We start from the raw sequence: 12,665 nt of genomic DNA, 5'->3' as shown, positions 1-12,665 counted from the left end.
CCTCAAACAATTGGAACTATCAATGCAGATCAATATCTTTACAATTAAACCAGTCTGTTCACCATTCCCAAGTGCATCCTATGCAGGGTAGTTAGCATGGTTACATGGGCAGTCTCTTACCCCTTCGAAGCGAACGAGAAGGGATGCAACTGGTATCTTTGGGACAGAATTGGGAGACCTAAACAACATCAATGCTGAAGTGCTTGAAAACAAACAGTGCAGCCACACGTGATCTCAACAAATTAAAACATTCATTACAGTCCTCCCTATTAGCACTAGGAACTAATCAATGGCTCTTATCTGATGTATTGCCACAAGGGCAGGGAATTAACGAAAAGGATCACCCATCAGCCACGGATGCATTTGGTTTAACTCAAAATAATGTTTCTCTAGTTCTCAGTTGTATCCAAGTTCAGCTGTGGATGCAATCAATGGTAGCAGCAATTTTAAGAGAAGGTGAAGATGGCACCTTATCCACAGAAGTTCAACAAGTAATCTGGGACAATGGAACTGAGTTTGAAAAAGAATTCTAATCCTGGTGGAATTTATTAGTTTTACTTATGACCCTATCAAAAACAAGGCCACAACTTTTGTTTTAACAATATGCAGTGCTTCAGTATATACCTTATACCAAATCATTGCCTTAGGAATGAATCACAATGGAACTGTACTCTACCCATTAGAGCAAAGAACATGGAGGTCGCCTTAGGTACAGCAATCATGAAATGATTGCGTGTGGGACTACGGTGGGTCCGTGGATTCCCTGACGGAGGGCATGGGAACAGGAATTAGCCTTGAAGATATTAAGGCCTACCCATGAGAAAGATGGGAGTAATGGAGTATCCAGTGATGTTAAGGATGTACCTGTGAGCGAGAAGGGAGTAGAAGAGTAACACTGATGATAGCAAAATTAGCCAATGAGATGTTACTGCTGTAACTTGTAACCAGTAGTGAAGAGACACATGAACTGGTAAAACTGTATAAAAATGCACTTGTGGCAAGAAATGGCATCTACTACTTTCATCCTGGAAGAACTTGGTCTATGTCATTTGTTCGTCTCAACCGCGACATCTGGTGACCCCGACGTGATCCTATATGAAGAGGATCTCGCATGAAGAAGAGACAGCAGTGAAGCTGTGACAGCCGAAGACTAGCTGTGGAGATGGAGCCCAGTACAGCTGACAGAGCAGCAGGGGGAGCTGCCGAAGATCCGGATCCTTGAAAAGACACCATGCCAAGAGTTGGTGAGCTACCAGGAACGGGAGAGGGTGGGGGGGTGGGGGGGTGGAACTTATCTAAAGAAGAGGGTATTATATTATCTACATGGAAGTTGCTTCTCAAGAAGCAGGGTATTAGCCTTCTGGAACTGACTTTACGAAGGACTATGTTACTATGGGACAAAGATCCAAACAACTGAACTGTTAACGATATGGCACTTATTGCTAGAGACTTTGAGAGGATTAAAAGGGCAATGGGAACAGGGAGAGACAGCGGAGAGGGGTGGCTTCCCCAGACTAGATTTGGAAAACAGAAAAAAAAAAAAGGTCACTGTTCCAAACCCCAAACCCCCCTGTTACTAATGACTCTCCAGCACCGTTCAAGTCCGCGTTATCTGATGACTTGGATGAGGATGAGGGTCTGCAGCATTTGCTTGACAAGTTAAAAGCAAAAGGAGTATGTGTACGTGTTGCCCCGAGATCAGATAAAAACCATGAAAGACTCAAGCAAAATTAGACCTATGCAATGTAACAGCTATAGATCATTTAGGACGGAATGACAGAGACTCATTGAAAGCGGCAGGTATCCCCCAACTCTTGGAAGAGACACTAACTGACACATCACAATTACAGGCACTATCAGTTTCTGAAATCCTGAGGCAGACAGCAGACCTCGCAGATCAAGTTATGATAGAGGTGCCTGAAACCGACAAAGCAGCCAAATAATTTACAACTATTAACCAGGGTCCCAATGAGAATTACATGCAATTTATTGACCATCTTCAAGAGGCCATCAATAAGCAGTTTGAAAACTTAGAAGCTAAGGAAGCACTGGTGTTGAAATTAGCAGTAGAGAATGCTAATGTTTGCTATCAACGTGTTGTCTGTGAGTTTTACAGTACATATTATGTGCTTCTGTGTATTGCCTCTCTGAAAATCAAGCAGCTTGTCAGGAATGTGAGTTAATAGTTTTACTGGCTGTTGTTAGAATTGTTTCTTTGTGGTATAAGTACGCTATAAAACCTTCTCCCCACTTTTCCCACTCACGCTGCAAGCAGCCCTGTGCTTCCCCCCCTCCCTCCCTCTTCTCATGGTTTTTACTTACGAGATGGGGTCAGGAACGACTGTTTTCAGTCATGTTCCTAAGAAATCGGTATTGGGAGGTGTTTTAAAACATAGGAAAGCACTTGGAAACATGAGGAAGGAAGATCTTGTGAAATACTGAAATCAGTGTTGGTTGCTGTGTAAGTTAGATGAATAGGAAGGGTGACTGGAAGATAGAACCTTGAAGTATAATACTTTGCTGCAATTATTGTTCTTTTTCAAAGGAGAGAAGAGCAGGACAAAATAAATCTCTACAAGAAATCATTAGATCATTACAGACAGTTATACAGGTGGAACGGTTTGAACTTCAACAAGCTGAGAGAGAGTTAACTGATAAGACACAGGTCACAGTAAACTTGCTGAAGTCTGCAAGATGCTTTCCTCATTAACCTGTTTTCTTTGTAGGTATCTGTTTAAGCATGTTGCAGTTTTAGTAGGTCTTTGTTGTGTGGTACAGTGAGTTCACAGACTGTTACATTTTTTGCCTCAGTTTTTACCAGTAAGACAGGTAGCCCTCAGGACAACTCATCTCTGGAGGTGGTTGACAGAGATAGGAAGCCAAATAGGCCCCTTGTATTCCAGGAGGAAATAGTTGGTGATTTACTGAGCCATCTGGATCCTCACAAGTCTATGGGACCAGATGAGATCCATCCTAGGGTGATGAGGGAGCTAGCAGAAGAACTTGCCAAGCCGCTCTCCATCATCTTCCAACAGTCCTGGCTCACTGGGGAGGTCCCATATGATTGGAAATTGGCCAATGTTACCCCAGTCCACAAAAAGGGCTGCAGAGCTGACCCTGGCAACTACAGGCCTGTCAGCCTGACCTCGGTGCCTGGCAGGGTTATGGAGCAGATCATCCTGAATGGAATCACACAGCACCTTCAAGATGGACAAGGGATCAGACCCAGCCAGCATGGGTTTAGGAGGGGCAGGTCCTGTCTGACCAACCCGATCTCCTTTTATGATCAGCTGACTCACCTGGTGGATGAGGGGAAAGCCGTGGATGTGGTCTATCTGGACTTCAGCAAGGCCTTTGACACTGTCTCCCATAATATACTCCTGCAAAAGCTGGTAGCCCATGGCTTGGACAAGTGTACTCTATGCTGGGTTAAGAACTGGCTGGAGGGCCGGGCCCAGAGAGTGCTGGTGAATGGGGCTGCATCTAGCTGGCAGCCAGTCACTAGTGGTGTTCCCCAGGGGTCAGTGTTGGGTCCAGTCCTGTTTAACATCTTTATTGACGATTTAGATGAGGGGACTGAGACCATCATCAGCAAATTTGCTGATGACACCAAGTTGGGAGGGAGTGTCGACCTGCTGGAAGGCAGGAGGGCTCTGCAGAGGGATCTGGATAGACTGGAAAAATGGGCTGATTCCAATGGGATGAAGTTCAATAAGGCCAAGTGCCGGGTGCTGCACTTTGATCACAACAACCCCCTGCTACAGGCGCTACAGGCTGGGCGCAGAGTGGCTGGAAAGCAGTCAGACAGAAAGGGACCTGGGGGTACTAACTGACAGGAAGCTCAACATGAGCCAACAGTGTGCCCAGGTGGCCAAGAAGGCCAACGGTATCCTGTCCTGTATCAAAAATAGCGTGGTCAGCAGGACAAGGGAAGTGATCCTTCCCCTGTACTCTGCATTGGTGAGGCCACACCTGGAGTATTGTGTTCAGTTCTGGGCCCCTCAGTTCAGGAAAGACATTGAAGTGCTGGAGTGGGTCCAGAGAAGAACAACACGACTGGTGAAGGGACTTGAACATAAGACCTATGGGGAGAGGCTGAGGGAGCTGGGGTTGTTTAGTCTAGAGAAGAGGAGGCTTAGAGGTGACCTCATCACTCTCTATAACTACCTGAAGGGAAGTTATAGCCAGGTGGGGATTGGTCTCTTCTCCCAGGCAGTTAGCAATAGGACAAGGGGGCATGGGCTTAAACTCTGCCAGGGGAAATTTAGGCTGGATATTAGAAAGAAATTCTTTACAGAGAGAGTGGTCAGGCATTGGAATGGCCTGCCCAGGGAGGTAGTGGACTCGCCGTCCCTGGAGGTTTTTAAACTGAGATTGGACATGGCACTTAGTGCCGTGATCTAGTAAATGGACTAGAGCTGGAGCAAGGGTTGGACTCGATGATCTCTGAGGTCTTTTCCAACCCAGCTGATTCTGTGATTCTGTGAAATAATGAGAATCCATGGTCTCAAAATGTGCGTTTTGTGATAATACAGAAGATCATGAGTAATTTAGTTCTTTACTGCGTGAATGTGATAGAAAAATTTTGTGTGTAGTAGTTGTTATTTTTCTTTCTAGCATGCTAGCTTTATTCCGGTATACAGACTTGTGCAACTCTGAGATAGGCTGTGTCTCATCTTGGTGTGCTAAATTTGGTTCTTTTGTATGCACAGTAGGTAAAGAATCCTGGTTTTGGGATAACAGTTGTAGCACACCAGATGAGACACTGATAAAAGCCTTGCCCAGACCAGCTTGCTGCAGCGGTGGCGGGGGGGGGGGCGGGTGCTCATTGGGCTCCAGCGCGCACTGACCTATTTTGTCAGGGAGACCCAGTGGTACCTCCACCTGGCTGAGCAGTAAGCGTTTCAAAGGTGCAATGCTAAAATTGAGACATTGTCTTGAATAAGTGTAATTGTGATCCATCTGCATATTTGAACTTGGTACTTGGTTTTCATATCTGAGCTCAGTATTTTAGTTTGCATAAATATATATTTGGTACCAAAAGAATTTTGTTTGGGGAGATAATTACAAAATGGGAACCAGTTCCACTTCTAAAATAGGACCTTGCTCCCCCTTAGGATGCATCCTTACACATTAGAGTAACTTCTGGGGAAATATTCTGATAAAAGAAAACTTGAAACGATACTGTACTCGAATGTGGCTTAAATGTGGAATTGTGGGTTTTAGTGCTGTATTGCAATTAATGTTGTTCTGCAGAACTTCAGAAAAAAATGGGTGAAGTATGGTACTATAAGTTAATTTCCTAATTTAAATTGTTAAACTCTGATTTGCATTGAAAAAAACAAAGAAATCACACACACACAAACAAACAAACAAAGCAACCAACCAACCAAACAAACAAACAAAAAAACACACACAAAAAAACAACAACAACAAAAAAAAACCACCAAAACCAGAAACAAAACAAACCCTAAATTTTATGATGGATGTGAACTTGGTATTGTTTGAGGTTGCATTTAAAAGTTGCTAGAATATGAACTGATTTGGATCTAGGAAAATGGAATAATGGATTGATGTTTAATATGCTGGTTTTTGACATCTGTAAATTGTAAAAGGTAAATGGAGCTAAGGAATGTAACTATTGCTGAGCTACTTGGAATTGCATATAAAGTGTATTGTGGTTGGAATGAAATGGGAAAACATAAAAGCAAAATATCCCAGGCCTGTGTTCTACAGTTTGAATATAAATTTCAGGCCTGTGTCAAGCTGCAAGATAAACTCAGCTCATTGTAACTGAGGAGTTTGCCAGAGCCTCTTACTTCGTACCAGTGATTACGCCACCTGCGTGGCCTTGGCTACATCTGAACTGCAGCAAGAAGACAAAGAAAAAAAAAATAAAAATGGAAAAACCTGTTTACCCGCTGCTAAGTGGAGAAAGGGGGGCTTTACTCCCCCCGCTCTGTCTTTTTTTTCCTGAAGTGTTGTCATCCATCCTTGTTGTGGCACTGTGTTGCTTCTCGGCTTTGAATCAGGGGTTGTTGGTGCTGTTTCTTTTTGCTTCGGTCTTTTCTCCTAGGTTTTGGCCATCTGGGGAGAGAGCTCATCATTTTACCTCCTTGCTGAAGTCAGTCTTTTCACACTGGTCAGCTTTGGGGGGCCAGAGTGCTCAGTGCTTCTCTGGGTCAAACTGGTACTAATTTGGGTGTGAAGTGGAGCCAGGTTGGTTTGATGTGGAGTTTGGACTGATTTGTTTTCATGCTGGGCTGGAGATCCTGCCATCTCAGATGGGGGCAAGAGGGAGGTTTTATTCCCCCCCACGCACTCCCCCCCAGCAATGTTACTGCTAGAGAACTGTAATACTGTATGAAGGAGTCTGAGGGTGAAATTTAAAGGCATCACCAGTGGATCCATAGGAAATTAAACCAAAATTTTTCTTAATAGACTTATTCTGTGGTAACTGGTTGTAAGAGACTTCTTAGTAAATTCACCGTGATAGTTTTTGAGGTCATGGGAGAGAATGAAAGAAAGGCTGTTTTCTGAGACCAATGGAATGCTAAATTTGGAACAAAGTTTTAATACATGAATTCTTGTATTTGCCAGAAAACCCTATACCTCTCTTGGGTTAAGATTTGTTAAGTAAATTGTAAGCTAAAATAACGTTTTCTGAGAATTCTGTTTAGTTGCATGTCCTACAAGAAGCTGCTTGGATGGTGCAGATCTGCTTGCTGCAAGTGAGAAATCTCCAAGGAAATTTTGAATGCTCTATTTCCACTACTATGAACAGCCAATGTTTTGATAAAGCAAATACTACACTGATAGATCTGAAACAGGAATTCAATCCGGTAAGGGAAAACAATATCCAACAAATATGACAGCCAAAATGGACTTGTGGAATAAATTTATGACAACCTTACAGGCTGACTGCATTCAATTGGACTTGCAGATTTGTCTGTGTATAGCTACAACATAGAAACAACCTGTGGCCATTGTGGGACAGTATGATGAGAATGCTAACAGACTGATATACCGATTGTTACTCTGATCAAGAAAATGCAGGGAATTAATTTAAGTCTTAATAGGCCATGATCCTTTTGTCATATATGTACCATTTGTGAAATTTAATTTTGATTTTTTTATTTGCAATCTATGTCCTTGTAAACTGCGCTAGCTGATTTTGTTAACAGCACAGCTTTTGGCATGCCTAAATGTAAATTGCTGCAGAACCTGCAAGTCTTTAACATCAGGTCACAGACCATACGTGTATCTGGTCTGATCCTACATACTTGCACAGTTTTTGTTGGTGGTTCTGGGAAGTCTCATAAAGCTGTAGTGGTCTGGTGTGAAGATAACAATTGGAATCATTCTGTAAAAATTATTGAAGGTTTAACCCAATTAGCAGAACTTGGCACAGCTTTACATTACTTAGAGCTTTTTAAGGAGGAACCTCTAAATTTGCTTTGTGATTCTGAGTATGTAGTCAAGGTCCAAGGCACGTATCTGATTCTGAACTGGTCTTTTTTGTTTGTTTTTGTTTTTGTTTTTTTTTTTTTTTTAACAAAAAGGGGGAAGAAGTAGGGAAAACACCACAAAACCAATTGTCAAAAGCACTGTATGTGATGAATCACTTATATCTAAGTGGTGCAGCACAAATTTGCCCTGTGATGAAACACTTTGCAAGTATGACCCAAAAACATGCTAAATCAGAACAAACCTACAGTAGCTATGGTCAAATCACTAGTTAATGGTCAATGGAAAAGGCCACATCAGTTGATAAGCTGGGGGAGAGGCTATGCTTGTGTCTTTACAGATCAAGGGCCGCAATGGTTGCTGGCACGAAATGTGAAACCTGTGTTATCTTCCTGATGATGACTGCTGCAGCTGCTGCGTTTTGGATGCCTGCACAGACAAAGGCTAACATGTGGATTACTTTAGCCAACATGACTGACCAGGACTCCATATGCCTAGCTATGGCATCTCCGGAAAACCCGTTCCACACATGCTTGGTTGGCATCCCCCTTGATGACTACGGCAGCATCACATGACTGCTTCAAAACAGTGGTCGGTGCAAAGGCATTGCAACAAACTGCAATAATACTAACATGGCACTTTGGATTAATTGCCTCCCGGAAGCAGACATCGAACCACAGGAACTGGAATTGCTGGCTTCTATGCCCATGGATGCTTGTATCCAGCTGGTTTGTGAAAAGTGTCAGAACAATATACAAGAACATAAATGGATAAAACTGCAAAATGTTAATGCTACCCTTGGTAACTATAGAAATGAAACTCAATGGTGCAATGCCTTGCAGAAGAATCCAAGGGATGTCATTAATAATATGGGACAGCGACCCCAACACCTCCTGCATGGTGTATTCTTGATCTGTGGAGATAGAGCCTGGCCAGGAATTCCTTCTAATGCTGTTGGAGGACTGTGTATTTTGGCACTATTAACCCTCTTAATGCTCAATGTATCTGTGATAATAGATCACAGAATAGCAAGAAGGGAAAAGCACTTTTTGCATGTATATGAGTCAAAATGGGATGATAATGTAGATTTTTGGGGATCAGGGTTAAGTGTTTTAGGATCTCTTGTACCTGGTGTTGACACAGCTAAAGCTTTAAATACTTTAGAAAAATTAGGATGCTGGCTAGTTAAGCAAACTAACAGAACTTCTAAGGCTTTAACTGGACGTTTGTTAGATGTAGATTCTGTAAGACATGCTACACTGCAGAATAGAGCCGCAATAGACTTTTGGTTATTAGCTCAAGGACATGGGTGTGAAGATTTTGATGGGATTCGTTAAATAAGTTGTTTAGTGGTTGGGGGCTTTCAGGGTTGTTGTTATCAGTAGTGAAAACGGGAGTGGTTGTCTTGATGATTGCTGTGATTGTGTTACTAATGTTGCCATGCATGATTTCTCTGCTGCAAAGGGCCCTGCAGCGGACAATGAAGTGAATTTTTTTAGCACAAATAGAAAAAGGGGGAATTGTGGGACTATGGTGGGTCCGTGGATTCCCTGATGGAGGGCATGGGAACAGAAATTAGCCTTGAAGATATTAAGGCCTACCCATGAGAAAGATGGGAGTAACGGAGTATCTGGAGATGTTAAGGATGTACCCATGAGAGAGAAGGGAGTAAAAGAGTAACATTGATGATAGCAAAAATAGCAAATGAGATGTTACTGCTGTAACTTGTAACCAATAGTGAAGAGACACATGAATTGGTAAAACTGTATAAAAATGCGCTTGTGGCAAGAAATGGCATCTACTACTTTCATCCTGGAAGAACTTGGTCTATGTCGTTTGTCCGTCTCAACCGCGACAACTGAGTTTACTATCCTTGGAGAAGTTAGAAGGATGGTCAGCAGAACTGCCACTTTGGACTTGCGAAGGGCAGACTATGACCTGTGCAGAAGGCTGGTTGGCAGAGTCCCTAGGGAGAGAGTCCTGAAGGACAAAGGAGTCCAGGAAGGCTGGTCTCCCTTCAAGAAGGTCATCTTAGAGGTGCAGGAGCAGGCTGCCCCTTGTGCTGGAAGGCGATCTGGCAAGGAAGAAGGCCAGCCTGGCTACATGGAGAGCCGTGGCTGGAACTTAGGAATAAAAAGAGAATTTATAACCTTTGGAACGAGGGACAGGGTACTCAAGAGGAATACAAGAATTCTGTGAGGTTATACAGGGAGAAAATCAGAAGGGTCAAAGTTCAACTAGAGCTGAGCCTGGCCACCGCTGTGAAAGACAAGAAGAAATGTTTCTATAAATACATTAGCAAGAAGAGGAGGGCTAAGGAAAATCTCTATCCCCTGATGGATGCAGAGGGACGTAAAGTGACAGAGGATGAGGGAAAGGCTGAGGTACTAAATACCTTCATCACCTCAGTCTTTAATAGTCAGAATAGTTGTGCTCCAGATACCCAGTCCCCTGAGCCAGAAGACAAGGATAGGGAGCAGTATGAAGCCCCAGTAATCCCAGGGGAAATAGTTAGTGACCTGCTACACCACTTGGACACCCAAAAGTCTATGGAGTCAGATGGGATGCACCCAAGGGTGCTGAGGGAGCTGGCGGAGCTGATCACCGAGTCACTTGCCATTATCTATCAGCAGTCTTGGCTAAATGGGGAGGTCCCAGTTGACTGGAAGTTGGCTAACGTGATGCCCATCTACAAGAAGGGCCAGAAGAACCATCCGGGGAACTACAGACCTGCCAGTCTAACCTCAGTGCTGGACAAGGTCGTGGAGCAGATGATCTTGAGTAACATCATGTGGCACATACAAGAGAACCATATGATTAGGCCCAGTCAACATGGGTTTATGAAAGACAGGTCCTGTTTGACCAACCTGATCTCCTTCTATGACAAGGTTATCCACCTAGTAGATGAGGGAAAGGCTGTGGATGTTGTGTACTTAGACTTCAGTAAGGCCTTTGACACCATATCCCACAGCATTCTCTTGGAGAAGCTGCAGCTCATGGCCTGGAGGGGTGTACTCTACAATTGATAAAGAACTGGCTGGATGGCCAGGCCCAAAGACCTGTGGTGAAGAGAGCCAAATCCAGTTGGCGGCCGTTCACGAGTGGTGTTCCCCAGGGATCAGTAATGGGGCCAGTTCTCTTTAATATCTTAATCCACGATCTGGATGAGGGGATTGAGTGTATGCTCAGTAAGTTTGCAGACGACACCAAATTGGGTGGGAGTGTTGATCTGCTGGAGGGTAGGATGGCCATACAGAGGAATCTGGACCAGCTGGATTGTTGGGCTGAGGCCAATTGTATGAGGTTTAACAAGGCCAAGTGCTGGGTCCCGCACTTGGTTCACAACAATCCCATGCAACGCTACAGGCTCAGGGAAGAGTGGCCTGAAAGCTGCCTGGCAGAAAGGGATCTGGGCATGTTGATTGACAGCCATCTAAATATGAGCCAGCAGTGTGCCCAGGTAGCCAAAAAGGCCAACAGCATCCTGGCTTGTATCAGGAATAGTGTGGCCAGCAGGACTAGATAAGTGATTTTGTCACTGTACTCAGCATTGGTGAGGTCGCACCTTGAATGCTGTCTTCAGATTTGGGCCCCTCATCATAAGAAGGACATTGAAGTACTAGAGACAGTGCAGAGGAGGGCAATGAAGCTGGTGAGGGGCCTGGAGCACAAGTCGTATGAGGAGCAGCTGAGGGAACTGAGGGTGTTTAGCCTCGAGAAAAGGAGGCTGAGGGGAGACCTTATTGCTGTCTACCACTGACTGAAAGGAAGTTGCAGCATGGAGAGTGTTGGTCTCTTCTCCCAAGTAGAAAATGATAGGACAAGAGGAAATGGGCTCAAGTTGCGCTAGGGGAGGTTTAGATTGGTTATTAGGAAAAATTTCTTCGCAGAAAGGGTTGTGAGGCACTGGAACAGGCTGCCCAGGGAAGTGGTGGAGTCACCATCCCTGGAGGTATTTAAAAGGCGTTTAGACAAGGTTCTTAGGGACATGGTTTAGTGCTAGATTTAGGTTAGATTATGGTTGGACTCGATGATCCTGAGGGTCTCTTCCATCCAAAATGATTCTTTGGGCCCAAAAGAACAAAAATAAATGGCAAACTGTTGAAATTAATGCATGCATTGTGCAGAAACACCAAGGATTTATCTGTGAGATTAATAACATTAAGGCTGCCAGAAATGGCAACAAAAAATAGAAAAATTACCCTTGAAAGTGCATAAACAGGGTGTTTTAGTAGCAAAGAAAGTGATGCTACAAAGACATATATTCACAACAAATTAACATAAAATGTTTACCTTGAAATCTTAGGTCTACATCAAGAGTATGCTCTAATTTCTGTAAGAGTACATTTTTACTAGAAGTGCTTTCTACAAATACTAAGATATTTAGAGGTATTTTTACATTTATGAGGAATATAATAAAGAAATCCACACTTGATCTTGGAGGGGTTTTTCCCCTCTTTGCCTGAAAACATATAATGTATTTGATTTTACTCATTAAAATATTTGTAAGGTGCACATATTTGCATTATGAAATTTCAAACACATCAGAACTACAAAATACTATCTAGAAAGGACAAATAAAATTAATTGCACCTAGAACGATTAAAGTACTCTAGTATTGCTCTAGTGCTCCTTACTACTTACCATATTATGATGCTGTCATATGTAAAACCTAGTTTTTCTTCAGCATGGCCAGTATTATTAAGAAGCTGAAAATAAAAGAAAACATCTGTTACTTTTAAGTCTTTAAAAATGACTATGTAAAAATGAAGATTTCTGTCAATACTTTTAAAGAAAACTGAGGAATTTCATTCTTGGGAAGCAGAAACTTACCAACTTCGAACTTCACTAATAATTTCTGCTGTCAGTATTCTATGCCTATATACGTCAGAAACGCAAACCTGTGGACTGTCACAGTAGAGAAAAGCTTGCACAATTGTGTAAGCTGCCTACTGGACAATTATTCAATTCCAGATTGCTCCTCATGGAGCTGGCAGTTGGCGATGGCAAAGTTAAGATTAAGGGTCAGGCAAATAAAGTGAAAGTTGTCATGGGTGTCTACTACAGGCCACCTTGCCAGGATGACAATACTGAAGAGTTATTCCTTAAAGAACTAAGTGAAGCCTTTGAGTCACCTGCCCTTGTCCTTATGGGAGACATATACTTGCCATATGTCAACTGGGAATATCACACAGTTG

The 12,665-nt window shown here is 43.1% G+C and overlaps 1 protein-coding gene across 1 annotated transcript in view; it reads right to left on the bottom strand.

Annotated features, from left to right (window-relative positions):
- The window catches only part of LOC135577223 (rapamycin-insensitive companion of mTOR-like), a 106,140-nt gene extending 93,687 nt beyond the window's left edge, over nucleotides 1-12,453 (bottom strand). Inside the window, 2 exon segments of the mRNA XM_065045116.1 lie at nucleotides 12,112-12,176; nucleotides 12,421-12,453. Coding sequence (XP_064901188.1) covers nucleotides 12,112-12,176; nucleotides 12,421-12,453 — 98 coding nt within the window.
- Nucleotides 12,454-12,665: the final 212 nt, after the last annotated feature.

This window comes from Columba livia, chromosome W (assembly GCF_036013475.1).
Source record: "Columba livia isolate bColLiv1 breed racing homer chromosome W, bColLiv1.pat.W.v2, whole genome shotgun sequence".
Taxonomy (NCBI): Eukaryota; Metazoa; Chordata; class Aves; order Columbiformes; family Columbidae; genus Columba; species Columba livia.
This window is presented reverse-complemented; position numbering and strand designations above follow the sequence as displayed.